Raw genomic sequence first — 18498 nt, 5'->3', positions numbered from 1 at the left:
ATGAATACTTTTTCAAGGCACTGTATATCAGTGACCGTGTATGAGGGCTCACTTGAGGCTGGGCTGGGTATCCAAGGACAGTTGGGCCTAGCCTGCCACCCCTGACCCCCTTCATTGCCCATGGGCAGCCTGTTGTGTGTTAGGAGGGAAAGTTTACAAACTTGCTCCCCATCTCCATGCACTGGGGACCCCAAAAGGGGGATTGTGACCTTAGCCACCCTCCTCACACCGCCCCCCTGCCCCGCCATGACAATGAATAGCACGGTGCAGCTTAAAATATTATTTATTAAGCAAAATAGATAGAAAAACGAGCAAACAATAGTATTCACACACATTATTATAGGGCCATTGTCGTTGCCCTGGAAACCCCTAAGGGACCCCCTCGCCCGCCAGGATCTTCCCACAGACCGTAGGCGGCTGCAGATTCGGCACGTGCCGTCCGGCGGCCGAAAAATAAACCTCGAAGAGTGAAATCTGAGGGGAGGCGGTCGGTAAGGCTCGGGGGGGAGTGCCCGGTGAAGAAGCCGGGGCTCCGGTATTTTTCCCCGCGGCGGGGCGGGAGGGGGCTGTGGCGAATGTGCGGCGGCTGACTTTACACGGGCAGGGCCGCAGCTCCCCCACAGGAGACTCCATTGTTCCCCGCGGTTCGGAAAGCCGTTTTCCCGGGCCTCCTCCCCCGCCCCGCTGCCTGTCTGTCGCGCAGGAGCCTCGGGCGTGGGGAAGGCTGAAGAGGGAGGCCGCAGGAGCTGAGCAGGTTTTTCCCGGGCGCGGCTGGCAGGAGGCGGTGCAGGCTTTGAGGCCTAGTCCTCCCATTTCTCTCCTCGGCCAGACATGAGCCGCCACCGCCGCCTCTTCCACAGCCTGGTGAGTGCACAGGGGGGCCCGGGGAGGGAGGCCTGGAGAGCCCGGGGATGGGGCCCTCACCTCTTCCTCATCTATAGAGGGGGCTGCATGGGGGGATTCCTATAGGGAGGGGGTCTGCTGAATGTAAACAATACACTGTGTGTTATGGGGGGACATCTGTCATGAGGCATATAGGGGGGCTGCCATGGCAGGTGTGAGAATGCCGGGTGCCTGGCTGCCATGGTGGGCCTGGAAATGCAAGGTGCCTGGCTGCCATGGCAGGTGTGAGGATACCTGGCTGCCATGGCAGGCCTGGAAATGCCAGGTGCTTGGCTGCCTGTGGTTTCCATTCTGTTTCATTGACCTGAGCCAGGAGCGGAGGGACTGCTGATCCGTATACTGCTTGCAGGTCACTGGTACTAAACCAATATCTGTATTCTCCAGAAATAATCCATGCACATCCGCTATTTAAAGTAGAACTATGGGCAGAACTTTTTTTTTTCCGATAAAGTACGGGAGGGTCTGGCCCCTGTAAGATTTTTTTTTTTTTTTTGCCATCTGTGTCTCATTGTGGAGATTTCCCTTCACTTCCTGTCCCAAAGCCAAACAGGAAGTGACAGGAAATCCCTGCAAATTAACCACTTCCACTTGAAGACCAGGCTTTTTCTGGACCTTTTTGTTTAAAACTTTAGTGTTATATATATATATATATATATATATATATATATATATATAGAAAGATTTTACGTTGTGAGAATCGTGATGTTTTGATTCTACGCAAAAAAAAATAGTGATTCTCATTTTGGCCAGAATGGTGCAGATATAATATATATATATATATATATATATATATATGAGAGAGATATATGCATGCATGCACCATTCTGGCCAAAATGAGAATCACAATTTTTTTTTGCGTAGAATCAAAACATCACGATTCATAAAATCTTTCACATTATCCAAAAAAAAAATTGGGCTAACTTTAACTTTACTGTTTTTTTTTTTTTTTTTTTTTTTAAATTCATTAAAGTAATTTATTCCAAAAAAATTGCATTTGAAACACCGCTGCACAAATACGGTGTGACATAAAATATTGCAACAACCACCATTTTATTCTCTAGAGTCTCTACTAAATATATATATATAATTATTTATTTCAGGTACTTATATAGCGCCGTCAATTTACGCAGCGCTTTACATATACATTGTACATTCACATCAGTCCCTACCCTCAAGGAGCTTACAATCTAAGGTCCCTAACTCACATTCATACATACTAGGGACAATTTAGACAGGATCCAATTAACCTACCAGCATGTCTTTGGATATATATATATAATGTTTGGGGGTTCTAAGTAATTTTCTAGCAAAAAAAAAAAGATTTTAACTTGAAACCAACAAATGTCAGAAAAAGGTTTATTGTTTAAGTGGTTAAAGAGGAGTTCCCATTTTAACAAAAAAAAAATAAAAGTCAGCAGCTACAACTACTGCAGCTGCTGACTTTTAATAATCGGACACTTACCTGTCCCAGGGTCCAGTGATGGGGGGGATAGAAGCCCCACTCGTCTCCCCCTCCGTTCGGCGGCGCCGTCATTGCAACTGTGGGCGCCCGGCTGTGGCTTCACAGCTGGGCACCCACTGCGCATGCGCGAGCGGCGCCGTGATTGGCTGCTCAGTCACCTGGGACCTGTAACGTGTCCCAGATGATTGACAAGAGGGAGGGAGCAGAGCTGAGCCCTTCCTGCGCCGAGGGGAAGTGATGTCACCAGCCCAGGCACTGAAGGAGGCAGACTACGAGGGACCCCCTAGCAACAGCCATTAAGGCTGCTTTCACACTGGGGCGGTGGGAGCGTCGGCGGTAAAACAGTGCTATTTTTAGCGCTGCTTTACCGTCGTTTTTGCGGCGGTATTCGGCCGCTAGCGGTGCGGTTTTAACCGCCACTGGCGGCCGAAAAAGGGTTAAAACCGCTCGCATAGCGCGGCTATAGCCGCGCTGCCCCATTAATTTCAATGGGCAGGAGCAGTGAATACACCGCTCCAAAGATGTGGTTTACAGGAGTTTTTTTCTCTCCTGCCAGCACACCGCTTCAGTGTGAAAGCCATTGCTAAAGAATGTTGTGATTCTTGGCTGCGGCTTAACATCATCTTTCACATTCTACAAAAAAATGGGCTAACTTTACTGTTTAGTTTTTTGTTTTTTTTAATTCATGAAGACCCCTTTCACACTGTGGCGCTTTTCAGGCGATTCTAAGTAATTTTTGGGGGGTTCTAAGTAATTTTCTAGCAAAAAATACTGATTTTAACTTGTAAGCAACAAATGTTAACTAAGGTTTAGTCTTTAAATGGTTAAATGGACCTCATTTACAGACCAAAGTTCATCCCTTTGATCTAAAGGAACTATATGTTACAATGTTTTTCTATTTAGGGATGTTGTGAGAAACTTGGCAGGCTGCCTGTGTATTTTTTTTTTTTTTTTTGACAGCTGTGGACTTAAGCAGAGAACTCTCTGCACTGAATAGAGGAAATGCTTTTTTAAGATCGGGAGAGGGGTAGAATCGCGATCTCGATTCTTTAACGATTAATTGTGCTGCTCATATATATATATATAGATATAGATATAGATATAGAGAGAGAGAGAGAGAGAGAGAGTTTTTTTTGCAAAGACCCTAGAGCAGCAGGGGTCTCCATACTTTTTAAGCAAAGGGCCTTTTTATTTGTAAGGGGGGGGGGGGCAAAACACTGGCCCGCAAGAATAGAAAATGTCTAGGTGTCAGTGGGATTAAGGAGAGGAATAGTGTTCTATCGTTGGTGTCAGTGGGAGAAATAATACCCAATCGTAGCTGCCAGAGGGAGGAATAATGCCCCATAATTGGTGTCAGTGACAGAAATGATGCCCCACTGTTGGTGTCAGTGAGGTGAATAGTGCCTTTTACCAGAAGAAAGAAGGGCCGGATAAAGATAAGCAAAGGGCCACATCCGGCCCCTGGCCGCAGTTTGGAGACCACTGCCCTACAGAAAAAAATGGTGATCATTACAATTTTTTTTATGTCAAACGGTATTTGTGCAGTGGTTTTGCAACTGCATTTTTTTGGAAAAAAAATACGCTTTAATGAATTTTAAAAGAACACAATATTTACCCCAACTTTTTGGATAATGTGAAAGATGATGTTACGCTGAGTAACTAGATACCTAACATGTCATGCTTTAAAATTGCGCACGCTCGTGAAATGGCGACAAACTACAGTACCTAATGAATCTCCATAGGCGACTCTTTAAAAAGCCTTTACAGGTTACCTGTCTAGAGTTACAGAGGAGATTAAACTTTAGAATTATTGCTCTCGCTCTTATGTTCATGACGATACCTCAGGTGTGATGCGAAATACCATTTGCATATGCGTGCTACTTACTCATGCGTTCGCTTCTGTGTGGGAGCACAGAGGAGTTAAATGTATTTATTGATTTTCCTTATTTGGTTTTTTTTTTTTTTTTTTTTTTACACTGTCCCTTTAATTTTTATTTATTTTTTGATCACTTTTATTCCTGTAACAAGGAATGTAAACATCCCTTGTAATAGAAATAAGAATGACATTTCATTATGGAAAGATCTGAAGTCAGAAAGACACCAAAGCTCAAAAAAACCTACTTCCAGCCTGGACCAGAAGTCATTACGTCACTTTGGTTCTTAGAGGCCATAGAGGCGATCAAAGAGGCTCTACTCTTTGATCGGCTATTGGAGCAGTCGGCCGCACCGTCAAATTGTTTCTTTTGCGAACAGGCGGAAACAGTAAGCCCGAGAAAACGTTGGCGAGCTGCTTTGAACGGTTTCATGAGAAAGCCCAATGCCGCCTGCAAAAAACAATACCGGGGTTATGGCTGATAGCTTCAGCAATAAAAACTGTCCGGTGTTCTAATCCCTCTCCATTCTATCCAAAACAAAAAAAACAAAAAAAAAAAGTTTTGCCTTTTAGTTATACTTTAACGGCCCTGTAAATTTTTTTTTTTTTAATTAAATAGTTTCCTACTGATTATTTATTTTTTCTCCCTTGTTACATATTCTGTAAGCTCCCAAACTTCTCCAACCCCATCCCTTTTTTTGAATTGTTTTAGTTTACTAAAATCTATTGAGTTTAATTAACCACTTCAATACCAGGCACTTAGACACCTTCCCGCCCAGACCAATTTTCAGCTTTCAGCGCTGTCGCAATTTGAATGACAATTGCGCAGTCATGCTACACTGTACCCAAACAAATTTTTTATCATTTTGTTCCCACAAATAGAGCTTTCTTTTGGTGGTATTTGATCACCTCTGCGGTTTTTATTTTTTGCGCAACAAATAAAAAAAGACCGAAAATTTTGAAAAAAAACAAGTTTTTCTTTGTTTCTGTTAAAAATTTTTTGTAAATAAGTACGTTTTCTTCTTCAATGACGGGCACTGATATGGCTGCACTGACGGGCACTGACTGGCACTGATACGGCGGCACTGATGGGCACCAATGAGGTGGCACTGATGAGGTGGCACTGACGGGCACTGATGATGGGCACTGATAGGCGGCACTGATGGGCACTGATAGGTGGCACTGGTAAGCGGCACTGATGGGCACTCATAGGTGGCACAGATGGGCACTTATAGGCGGCACTGATGGGCACTCATAGGTGGCATTGATGGGCACTCATAGGTGGCATTGATGGGCACTCATAGGTGGCATTGATGGGCACTCATAGGTGGCACTGATAGTTGGCACAGATGGGCATGGATGGGCACTGATAGATGGGCACTGATGGGCACGGATGGGCACTGACAGGTGGCATGAATGGACACTGATGGGTGGCACTGACGGCACTGGTTGTTTGCAGTGATGCCCCTAAGGGTGGCATTGTTGGGCATCACTGCAACATAATTGTGCCAATCAGTGCCCATTTGTTGGCACTGACTGGGCACATTGGGCACATGTGGATGGCCATGGGGTACATACCTGGCCATCCACATGTTGCCCCTTCCCTGGTGGTCCTAGTGGCGATCCCTGGTGGTCCAGTGTGGTGATCTGAGAGGGGGCTGCGCTGATAAACAATCAGCACAGACCCCCCCTGCCAGGAGAGCCGCCGATCGGCTCTCCTCTAATCGCGTCTGTCAGACGCGAGTGAGGAAGAGCCGATCAACGGCTCTTCCTATTGACAGCGTGATCAGCCGTGATTGGACACGGCTGATCACGTGGTAAAGAGCCTCCGCCGGAGGCTTTTTACCAAGATCAGTGTAGCGGTGTGTCAGACTGACACACCGCTCCACCGATCGCCGCGATGCGCGCCCCCGGGGGCGCGCTGCGGCATGTTATCCTGCTGGACGTCATATGACGTCCAGTCAGGATAACACAACCACTTCCCGGACGTCAATCCGCCATAGGGCGGGCGGGAAGTGGTTAAATTGTAATGCATTATTTAAAGGGGTTGTAAACCCTCAAGTTTTTTCACCTTAATGCATCCTATGCATTAAGGTGAAAAAACTTCTGGCAGTGATCAGCCCACCAGGCTGCCCCCCCCCTTTTACTTACCTGAGCCCTGTAATTCACTCGGCAGAGACGCGTGTCCCTCTCTGCACAGGGTCCCGGCTCTTGATTGAATAGATTGATAGCAGCGCAGCCATTGGCTCCTGCTGCTGTCAATCAAATCCAATGACGCAGGGCCGAGTGCAGCATTCTTGTCTATGGACGCAAATGCTGGACTCGGGAGCACGCCCGCACGGTGACAACACCCCCCCCCCCCCCCCCGGGAGAGCGCTTGTCCTAGGGCATGGATATGCAATTAGTGGACCTCCACCTGTTGCAGAACTACAAATCATATTAGGCATAGCAAGACTCTGACAGCCACAAGCATGACACCCAGAGGCAGAGGCATGATGGGACTTGTAGTCTTGCAACAGCTGGAGGTCCGCTAATTGCATACCCCTGTCCTAGGGGGTTGTCTGATGCGAGGAGGAGCCGTGAGAGTGGCCGGGGGACCTCAGAAGAGAAGGATCGGTTCCACACTGTGCAAAACGAACTGCACAGTGGAGGTAAGTATGACTTGTTTGTAAGGCTTTGTTTTTTTTTTTTTTTTTTAAATAAGTCACTTTAAGCATTTCTCTAGAATTTCCAAACTCATTATATACTCCTGGAGTAAAAAATCAAATAACATGTTATAATTTATGATATTAAGGTTTGAACATGCACTACAGACACAGATTTAGCCGTTGTGATATATAAGCAGTGTTCATTTTGACGTCAAATCTTGATTTAGTTTTGGTCCTAGTCTTTTTACTAAAATGCCATTTTAGTTTTAGTCGTATTTTAGTCATCTGAATTGTTTTAGTCGTACTTTAGTTGGCTAAAATAGTGTGAATTTTGTTGACTAAAATATTTTCACCAACTAAATGAACCCTGAATGCAACGCACGTCGGGTGAGGTGAGGTGTTGTAGTTGTGCCTATGTGTTGACCTGCATTTAACAAGTGCGCTAAAATACAGGTCAACGCACATTAAAACACGCATAAAAGTGAATGGAAATGTGCATCTATTTTCCCTGCATTGTACTGCAAGTCAGTGTGAGGTCAGTGTGAGGAGTAAAGTAATGGATGCACAAAGGGCCCTTTAAAGTAATAGTTTTTAGAAGTGGCACATTGCAGAGCTCCCTAAAGTTGGTGTACGAGTCACTGTCAGAACCAAAAGTGTTGCAGATGCCTCATGAATTTGGCGCAAAACATTAACGAGGGATCACCGCCAGAAAAGTGGCACAGCAGCTTTATTGAATTCAGTTGTGTGATCCACTATTCACCTTCTAATGCTCCCTGTTGTCCTATGTTATTTGTTGCAGATGTAACAGAATGGGTGTGGACTTTGATGTGAAGACATATTGCCACAACTTGAGGGCCACAAAACCGCCCTATGAATGTCCTGTAGGGACCTGTCGGAAAATCTATAAAAGCTACAGTGGGATTGAGTACCACCTCTATCACTATGACCATGATAACCCTCCGCTTCAGCAGCAGACACCCATCCGCAGGTCGAAGAAGAAAGGACGACAGCCTCGCTCCGCTAATAAGCAGTCACCTACTAACTCTGAACTGTCCCAGTCGCCAAGTCGTGAGGTGATGACCTACGCTCAGGCCCAGCGACTGGTTGAAGTAGAGCTACACGGAAAGGTCCATCGCATCAGCATCTTTGACAATCTGGATGTTGTTTCTGAAGATGATGATGTTCCTGAGGAAGCGCCTGAGAATGGGAGCAATAAGGAAAATAATGAAACTCCTACTGCAACTCCTAAGTCTGGAAAGCATAAAAACAAGGAAAAGAGGAAGGACTCAAACCACCATCATCATCACACGCCGTCTGCGGGCACCACACCAAAGCTCCCCGAAGTGGTTTACCGAGAGCTGGACAGTGATGTACCAGATGCTCCTGCCCGGCCTTCCTCCTATTACAGGTACGTGGAAAACATCCAAGTAACCAGCTGGCTTAGAACGTAAAACATAAAAAGGATTTGTCTAGAGGTACACTTTAAGGTTTATTTTAGGTTATGTTTTTTAGGGGGTTGGGAGAAGAATCGTATTGTTTCTGAAGATGCAACATCCTGCACCTGGTTTCTGGAGAATCAAGAGATTTAACACCAAAAATGTAATATTAGAGATGCACTGATACCGAATATTTTAACGAGTATTAGTAAAAATGCTCCCGATACTGATACTTTGTGGTGGGATTTGCGCCCATACAAAATGAATGGGCGCAAATCGCAGTGCAAAGAATCGCATGCAATTTGAACAGGAATGCGGTGGGGAAATCACATGCGTTTCGGACAGGAATCGCACCGCATTCCTGTTTAAATTGCATGCGATTCTTTGCACTGCGATTTGCGCCCATTCATTTTGTATGGGCGCAAATCACACCGCAAAGTACAGGTACTTGGTATCGGTGAATACTTGACCAAAAGTGTTGGTACTTGTACTTGCCGATTAAAAAAAAAAAAAAAAGTGTATCAGTAATATATTGCAGGTTAACAATCATTAGATGTGGCGGCTGCATTAGTCTTCTGTTTTTAGGCTTTTCCCCCCTCTGTTTTCACCTGGTGATTTGACCAGTAACATACCTCCTACTGTATTAGAGTGCCTCCACTCTGAATGAATGAGCACAGGGGGCACAGCAGAGAGCAACATTATCATTCTGAGTTAGTGTTAAGTGTACTAGCAGATTTGAAATACATTTACAAATTGTGGCCAAATTGCAGATCACACTTTATAATCAGTTACAGCAAACAGTTTTTTTCCTTTTGGGATAAAGGTTTTTCATAAATAAATGAAAGCTGATCATTGTAAGCACCCCCTGGCAGTTGTATATGGTTTGTCTCATCCCTGTAACTTGAAGAGAGCTTTTTCTTTTGAAAAACACACTTACTAGCCAGATCACTAGATGAAAATAGAAGTAAGCCTAAAAAGAAAACGAATGCAGCCATCACATCTAAGAATTGGTAAGCTGCAATATAATATACCTCTGCTTTTGGATTTAATACTGCTTTAAATTAGATTTATAGGGTAACTGCTGGAAAATAAGTTATAACTGTTTAGGCAGTCTTTAGATTCTCACATCTCTGCCTGACAAATCCATGATGTTGACTTTTTTATTCACTGCATTTTGAGCAACATGGCTTGTTGTGTGTTTTTTTTTTTTTTTTTTTGTCTTTGTTGTTCTGGGTGGGGTTCTGGGTGGCAAATTCTTTGCTGCACATGATACATGTCCATTAGGGGTGCGCATATTCACTGGTCTCATGGTTTGATTAGATTACAAATGTCCTGTCAACGATTCGATTCCACGATGCATCACAATTACTGTGCATGCACATGGTTAAAAAATTTTCATCCAAAAATTCAAGAAGTCAGAAAAACTACATTTTTCTCCAGAGGCAGAGAGGAATGGGTGGGATCAGTGGCACGGGTGGGATCAGAGGCAGAGGAATGGGATCAGTGACACTGGCACTCACCAGCTCTCAGTCGATTTCCCCCTCCTCCATGCTGCTCAGTGTGTTTTCTCCCTTCTGGGGCCTCCAGTGAAGCCTCTCTTGATGTCGGGTCTCCTTGAGCTCCTCCCCCCTGCACTGTACTGTAGATCAATTTGGTCGACTCGCAGCTTCCTGAACGTCTGAATCAGGATGCATCGATGCGATTATATTCAACACCCCTAATGTTCATCCAGAAGCAAACTATCTTATCAACAGTTAGGTAGCATCACTACTGGGAGTTAGTCTAGTGGTGCTAGAGAGATGTGTTACTGATGAAACAGAACATCATATTATAAGAAATAAGTCTATTAAAAGTCCATAAAAAAAAAAAATCCATAGGTAAATGGTAAAACAGCACCCTTATGCCCCGTACACACGATTGGACATTCCGTCAACAAAATCTATCGGATTTTTTCAGACGGATGTTGGCTCAAACTTGTCCTGCATACACACGGTCACACAAAGTTGGTCGGAAATTCCGAACGTCAAGAACGCGGTGACGTACAACACGTACGACGAGCCGAGAAAAATGAAGTTCAATAACCAGTGCTGCTCTTCTGCCTTGATTCTGAGCATGCGTGGCACTTTGTGCGTCGGAATTGTCTACACACAATCGGAATATACGTGAACGGATTTTGTTGTCGGAAAATTTTAGATCCAGCTCTCAAACTTTGTGTGTCGGAAATTCCGATGGAAAAAGTCAGATGGAGCCCCCACACGGTCGGAATTTCCGACATCAAGCTCCCATCGCACAATTTCCGTCGGAAAGTCCGACCGTGTATACAGGGCATTAGAGTGAAGCAGATGACTCTGTATAGTGCAAAACGGGGACAGAAGGGCACCAGAAAAAGTGCAGCATTAAAATAAACACTTTTTAATAGTTACAAGTCAATTAGAAACTCACAGATCAGATGAGTAATATAGGCACAGTGGATAGAGGGTCGTCAGTCCCCCAAGCCGTGTGCACTGGCTGGGTCCCCGGGCAGCAGAAAGCGGCAGATCACCATCATAACCAGCGTGGAACGCATGATGGCATTTGGCCGGATGTGACGTCACTGCAGAGGACGTGCTGATGTAGGTGAGCAGTAATGCGATTCGAAGCATCTGCTTCTTCTTCAGACCGGGTAGGCTGAAGGACCTGTCAGTCTGTAGTCCATACCTGTAGGAATCCTCTGTCCCTGTTTTTCGCTATCGGGAGTTGACAGGTACTGCTGGAACACACACATTTGCATGCTTGTATTTAACTCTCACAAGCAAACAAGTGCACATAACCTGACACCGTAAGTTTATTGGAGACTTTTATCCTGGCTTGAAATCTTTGATGCAGTTTTAAGACTTTTTGACTTTTTTTTTTTTTTTTTTTTTGCGGCGTTAAAGGTTTAGTTTTTACTTTTTTCAATAACAAACATGTTATACTTACTTGCTCCATGTAATGGCAGCCCAGATCCTCCTCTTCTTGGGTCCCCCCGCTGGCGCTCCAGGCCCCTCCCTCTTGCCCAGTGACCCCATAGCAAGCAGCTTGCTATAGTGGGCTCCTGAGCCGCTGCTCTGTGTGTCCATTCCATTCTCCCGAGCCCACCCCCACTCTCTCCTGATTGGCTCACTGGCTTTAATCAGCAGCAGTGTGAGCCAATGGCCCAGAACAGCCGAGGCTCTCCTGCACATCACTGGATTGAGAGGGGGCTTAGGTGAGTTTTAAGGGGGCTGATGGGGGAGCTGCACACTGAAGCTTTTTTACCTTCATGTATAGAAGGTATTCAGATAAACCTTCAGCCTTTACAACCACTAAAGGTTCGATTTTTATTTTTCAAAAATAACAAACATGTCATACTTACCTCCACTGTGCAGCTTGTTTTACACAGAGTGGCCCCGAATGGCGTTTTCTGGGGTCCTCTGGCAGCTCTTCTAGCTCCTCCCCATCTCAGATAACACCCTGGGAGAAGCTCTCTCCCGGGGGGGGGTTACCTTGCGGGCGCTCTCCCGAGTCCTGCATTCGGGTGTCCATAGCCGCCGAGTGCAGGACTCGGCCCCGGCGTCCGCGTCATTGGATTTGATTGACAGCAGCGCGAGCCAATGGCTGCGCTGCTATCAATCTATCCAATGAAGAGCCGAGAAGCCCGGGCAACGACCGAGCGCGGGACTTTCGAGGGCTCAGTTAAGTAAATCGGGGGGCTGGGGGGCCGGTAATCATCAGATGTTTTTTCACCTTAATGCTTTTCTTGATTACCAATAATCTGCCGGAAAAAAAATTGTGCATTTACTTCTGTCTAATTTTCCTCACCTGCCTTTTGAAGGTACATTGAAAAGTCTGCAGAAGAAATGGATGAAGAAGTGGAGTATGATATGGATGAAGAGGACTACATCTGGCTGGATTTCATGAATGAACGACGAAAGACTGAGAGCCTCAATTGCATCCCACAGGAGACATTTGAATACCTAATGGACCGGCTGGAGAAGGAGTCCTACTTCGAAAGCCATAACAAAGGGGATCCAAACGCGTTAATAGATGAGGATGCTGTGTGCTGTATTTGCAATGATGGGGAATGTCAGAACAGCAATGTGATATTATTCTGTGATATGTGTAACTTGGCTGTGCACCAGGAGTGCTATGGGGTTCCTTACATACCGGAGGGGCAGTGGCTTTGCAGAAGGTGTCTTCAGTCCCCTTCAAGAGCAGTAGACTGTGCCCTGTGCCCAAACAAGGGAGGGGCATTTAAACAGACAGACGATGGGCGCTGGGCACATGTAGTTTGTGCTCTTTGGATTCCCGAGGTTTGTTTTGCTAATACAGTCTTCCTGGAACCTATAGACAGCATTGAGCACATCCCACCTGCCCGGTGGAAGCTCACTTGCTATATTTGTAAACAACGTGGCTCTGGAGCCTGTATTCAGTGCCACAAAGCAAACTGTTACACTGCCTTCCACGTTACTTGCGCACAGCAGGCCGGTCTCTACATGAAAATGGAACCCGTGCGGGAAACGGGTGCCAATGGAACATCTTTTAGTGTCCGAAAAACAGCATATTGTGACATCCACACCCCTCCTGGGTCTGTGTGCAAACTCCCAGCCCTCTCCCACAGTGAGGGGGAGGAGGAAGACGATGAGGAAGAAGAGGAAGGGAAAGTTTGGAGCTCGGAAAAAGTAAAAAAGGCAAAGGCCAAGTCGAGGATCAAAATGAAGAAAGCTCGGAAAATCCTTGCTGAAAAAAGAGCAGCTGCTCCAGTTGTGTCTGTTCCTTGCATTCCTCCTCACAGGTAAATAGTCCATGGTAAAAAGTAATAGGAAACACAAAGTTCATGTTCAGCTTGGGTAGGCTTTCCTATATCTTCTGTTATTAATCCAATACCATCTTAGACTCTTGTACCTGGGTTTTCCATTTATTCATTTTAACTTCAAAAGAAGACCTAAGAACCAGGGTGGATATAAATCAATGATTTTTTTTTTTTTAAATGAATTTTTTTTTTTTATCAAATTTTATTTTAATAAAATGCTTTTATGCTTTTTGGAGTAAAAAAAAATCTATCTAAAGATAGTTTTCTATTTAAGATACATTAATAATTTAGCTTATTCAGCATGAAATGGAGCTTAGTTATGTAGCATGAGGCTGTATATTCTGCAATATTTACATTTTTGGTAAACTCATTCAATGAATCCAAGTTCTGCAAGCCGAGATAACAGGCACTGCATTGATGTATTCACACAATTTCACAGTAACCATGAGATAAAACAAAGTTCAGGAATATTCCTTTATCCCATTGTTTTGCAAATTTATGTACTCTACAAACTGTATGACTGAATTGGTTCTAATATCGCTGTTTTACTAACCTGACAGCTTATTATTCTAAATAGGAAACCTTCATTTTGTTTGCAAATATTAAAGATTCTAACTACCAGTAAGTCCTTACATTTAAAGAGCACCTGTGATTTCAGATCCATCATGGCAGCGCCTGTTAGCGGGCATCCACTCACCTGCTGCCGCCTCATCCCGCACCTTGTTGTGTCACTGCCGCATCACCAGCCATCCCATTAAAGTGAATGGGACTGTCGGTGAGTCACCAGCGGGTCAGAGGAGGAGCAGCTGCAGAACAGAGATGACAGTTGCTCTTTAAAAGTTATGATTTAAATAGAGTTGATTTAAGTCAAGCCTTTTTACTAGTGATTTAAATCAAATCCACCCTGCATAAGACTCCCCTGTCCCTCATGGCTTCATGGGGCTGCAGCAGTGGGGGGGGGGGGGGCTGAGCTTTAAAGTCCAGGGTGATTATCTCCCTGAGATTTATATTAGCCTCGGTTCACACCAGAGGCGGCACGACTTGCAGGTCGCCTCACCGAGGCGACCTGCACTGCGTCGCTCCGATTAGAACGGTTCCATTGTACAGAACGGGAGGCGACTTGTCAGGCGGCTAGGTCGCCTGACAAGTCGCCCCCGTGTGAACACAGGGGCAACTTTGGATCCGACTTCAAGTCGCCCCTAGTCGCCTCAAGTCGCACTACACGAAAAAAATCAATGTAAGTGAATGGATCTGTCTTAATGCACACTACTGCAGTCGCTCCGACTTTAGAAAAGGTTCCTGTACTACTTCAATCCGACTTGAAGGCAACTTGTACCCATTGATTTCAATGGAAGTTGCCTCCAAGTCTGATCACTGTTCATACTGAGGCAACTTACAGGAAGCAGAAAAGAAACAGAAAGTAATTTCCTCCACTAAACAGCCAGCCCCCTCCTTCTCACACATAGCTGATAAGCTCTGATTGGCCACTTGTAAAGTTCCCTGTCCTGGAGGCGACTTCAAGTTGTGTTGTAAGTTGCCCCAAGTCGTGCTGTGATTGATACTCAAGTCGTGTCCAAGTTGCCTCCCAAAGTCGTGCTGGAAGTCGTGTTGCCCCTGTGTGAATGATGGGCTCTTAGTTATTCTTGGGTTACCACTGTATCGCCTACTTTTTAAAATGTCTTTCAGGGACTTTAGCTGCAAGAATTCTGTAGCTTGGCACTTAATTCATTCTGCTGCCATCAAAGCAGACCATCAAAGCAGACCTTACCCCTTCTAAAAAGAAAAAAAAAAACAAGAAACTGATTAGCCCGTACACACAATCCGAAAATCGGATGTAAAATACTGCTTTCGAAGCGATCGTACGATAATCTGATCGTTCGTACACAGCTTTTGAGAGCGGATCACGGCATTTCATCCGATATTATGAAAATTTTTCTCGTATCAGTATAGCTGTCGATCGAAAATACAAAGACATTACAACACATTACATAATTTCTGATTTAATTATTTATTTACTTTTATTCTGTCGTACAAGAATTTTCCTAACTTTAGTAAACTTCATTTTCAATATACAACTAGCATGCAAAGAGAAATCGTCCCATTTTCGGATCTTGTGTACGGGCCATAAGGCTGATAAAATGTCTTTAGGGAAACCAGTAGACTTACTTGGGGTCCTTTCACACGGCCATTCAGTTTCTTAGTTCAGTCGGATACAGATGTCAATTTGTATATTCGTTTTCATGTCCGCTGACATCTGTTTTTCATCAGTTTTTTACAAAAAAAAAAAAAAAAAAGTAACTGAACTAAAAAACTGAACGCCCTTGTTTTTGGGTGTAAAACTGATGTTAGCGGATCGGATGTAAGTGGATGTCATCCACTAACATCTGTTTTTCATCCGTTCGGTTTTTTAAACGGAAAAAAAAAATTTCTTCCGTCTCAAAAAACTGAACTTAACAGAGGCAGATGTCAGTAGATGATCATCCGCTAACTTCCGCTAGCCCATACACATACACGTATGTCCGTTTTTCATCCGCCAACAGATGGAGGAAAAACGGACATGCGGAACGCCCCCCGTGAAAGGCCCCTATACTTACAATTTTGTTTTATTTGTTTTCCCACACTCCCGCTGATCTGTCCAGCTCCACATCCAGCCCACCAATGGTATCTGCGCCAGATCTGGCATGGCTTATTTTGCCATTGTGTTAGAAACCTTTACATCATTACCTCAGCTGATACCATGCTGAAGCAATGTGTGTTTTTTTTTTTTTTTTTTGTTTTGTTTTGTTTTTTTTGTTATTTTAAGTGCCTATTCCCGAGAACCCTCAGCTTTCTTTATAGACTACCCAGCTAGTGATGGCCTGATTTACATTCAGCTTCATAAAATTCAGGAGTTCCAAAGGCCTGCTGGGAACATACAATTTTACATTTGCTCTGTAAGGGAAGTAAGCATTCAGTCGCTGTACAAGTAATCTTTGATACGTGGAGTAGAACAGTGGTAAAAAGCAGAACAGATTTAAAAGTGAAAAAAAAACTGCGTTTTAAAACATGGTTGTAAAAGAAATTCAACCTGATGTTTTAAAAGCAATTCTAACCCTTGCTGTTCTATAACTGAAAGCAGAACTCCAGGCAAAGATAATAATTAGCCAATTAAAATATAAAATAAAAACAACTTTTGCTGCAAAAATTCACCTTTTTTTAAAGTGGTTGTAAAGTCAGAAGGTTTTTACCCTAATACAATCTGCATTAAAGTAAAAAGACCTCCCCCCCCCCATACAGAGGCTTTCACCCTCCTCATTGGCCTAGAGACAGAGCAACAGGGGCCATTGGCTCCTGCTGCTGTCAATCACAGCCAGTGAAGAGGGGGTGGATGGTGGGGCAGAGCCACACTGTGTCTTATGAAAGCACAGTGTGGGGCTCATGAGCAAGCACGCACAAGTGCCCCCATAGCAAGTGGCTTGCCATCGGGGCACTTAGCAGGGGGCGGAAGCCAGGAGCGCCGACGGGGGACCTGAGAAGTGGAGCATCAGGGCTACTCTGCGCAAAACCATTGCACAGAACAGGTAAGTATGACCTCAGGAGGCTGGTACCAGGTCAAATCAATGTACTTCTACTGCTTGTATTTCAAAGAATACATATCATGATGTATTGAGGATTAAAGAACTGCATATTTGCCTAGAATTCTGCTTTAATGTAATAGGGAAAGGTGCCAAAAGGTCTGGGAACTCCTCACCTTTCAGTACACAAACAGAGCCATGATTGCAGGACTCGTGGTCATTCTTAAAGCAGAGTTCCACCCAAAAATGCAAGCTCCGCTTATCTGCTCCCCCCCCCCCCCCCCCCCAGTGCCACATTTGGCACCTTTCAGGGGGGAGCAGATACCTGTCATACCTGTCAAAAACAGGTACTCGCTCCCACTTCCATGTAAGGGCGCCACGGCACCTACGTCATTTTATGGCCCCTCCTCCTTCCCCTGCTGCCTTCTGGGAGACAGACGGGTCCCAGAAAACAGCAGGACCATTCAGAAAGTGCAGCGCAACTCGCACATGCGCAGTAGGAAACAGGCTGTGTTTCCCTTAGTAAGGATGCCTGCATCCGAAGCCAATGGACAGGTCGGCTTCGGGTGCTGACATTGCGGGCTCCCTGGACAGGTAAGTGTCCTTATATTAAAAGTCAGCTGCTCAAGTATTTGTAGCTGCTGACTTACATTTTTTTTAATACAGGCTGGAACTCTGCTTTAATGGGTAGGATATGTACTCAGGAAGTGGTGGTTTTTCCTGTCACTCTTTGACAGTGCCAAGGTAGCTCCCAGTGCAGCTGAAGAGAGCCTAGAGCAGCATATAGGTGATATGTGAGTTTATTACAGGCGAGTCACATTCAGTTGAAACAGTGGGCCGAGTTGAGTTGAGTGGAGTTAATCTTCAAGGGCCACATTATAGTGTTTGACCAATTATCGGTGCAGCCAATTTTCACTTTTTTTGAGCCATCGGTCACAAACCTACTGATGTTACCGTTATTGCTTCAAGGGGTTGTACCGGGGTAATGCATACAGCTGCAGGTATCACCCCAGTACCGTTCTTTAGAGCGGACGGTCGGCTTTCTTGTACTATCAACCAATGCGGCTCAGCAGCTGGGCTGTTGTTACAAGGAGTGAGCTCCCAGGTCTTCCGTCCCACCAGGAGGCCCCAGCGCCCAGCCGGCACGTCCGCAGGCTGGCCAAAGACCCGAACAAAGCAGATGAGCTTTGTTCGGATCTAGTATCCCGGAAGTGAAGTCATGACATCACTTGCGGATTACTGACGTCCTAAAGGTGCCAGTGTTAAAAAATAGAAAGTATTCAAAAATGCAGATCTTGAGGTTTCGCTGCCTATGACTGTCACAAGGGATGTTTACATTCCTTGTGACAGCAATAACGTTTTTGTTTTTTGTTTTTTTCAAAGGGCCATGTAAAAATAAAAAGGTTTTTCTTGTGAAAAAAAAAAATAAAAAAAAGAAAAAGGTTTTAAATCTACAGAATATCGTCCTGAAAGGCAGCTGAAAAATCGGTATCGTATTGGGCCAGAAAAAAATGATATGGTCGAAGTGCTGATAAGGGTGCAGATTTTACCACAATTTTAGGCCTCTTTCACACGGGGCAGATCAGTCATGATCCGCCCCGTGAACATCCGCTTGCTCAGCGGGGATAGCTCCGCCGATCCCCGCTGAGCAGGAAGATGACAGGTGCATCGCTGCACACTGTGCAGCGACGGACCTGTCAGAGCGCCGCTCTCCCCTATGGGGGGATCGGATGATGACGGTCCGTAGTGTCCGTCGTCATCCGATCCGATCCGAAAACGGAGGAAAAAGTAGGTTTTTCCTCCGTTACACTT

General features: G+C 45.0%; 1 protein-coding gene across 3 annotated transcripts in view; it reads left to right on the top strand.

The window, feature by feature from the left end:
- The first annotated feature begins 408 nt into the window (after positions 1-408).
- The window catches only part of BRPF1 (bromodomain and PHD finger containing 1), a 75606-nt gene continuing 57516 nt past the window's right edge, over positions 409-18498 (top strand). For 2 of the 3 annotated variants that reach the window (XM_073591991.1, XM_073591992.1), the window contains exons 1-3: positions 409-864; positions 7686-8294; positions 12155-13114. In XM_073591991.1, the coding sequence (XP_073448092.1) occupies positions 7696-8294; positions 12155-13114 (1559 nt within the window). In that variant the 5' untranslated portion in view covers positions 409-864; positions 7686-7695. The remainder of the gene's footprint in view (positions 865-7685; positions 8295-12154; positions 13115-18498) is intronic. The other variant, XM_073591990.1, reaches the window with a different exon arrangement.

The sequence above is a fragment of the Aquarana catesbeiana genome, linkage group LG07, assembly GCF_042186555.1.
Source record: "Aquarana catesbeiana isolate 2022-GZ linkage group LG07, ASM4218655v1, whole genome shotgun sequence".
In the NCBI taxonomy this organism is placed as follows: domain Eukaryota; kingdom Metazoa; phylum Chordata; class Amphibia; order Anura; family Ranidae; genus Aquarana; species Aquarana catesbeiana.
Note: the sequence above shows the minus strand (reverse complement) of the source record. Positions and strands in the feature narration are given on the sequence as shown.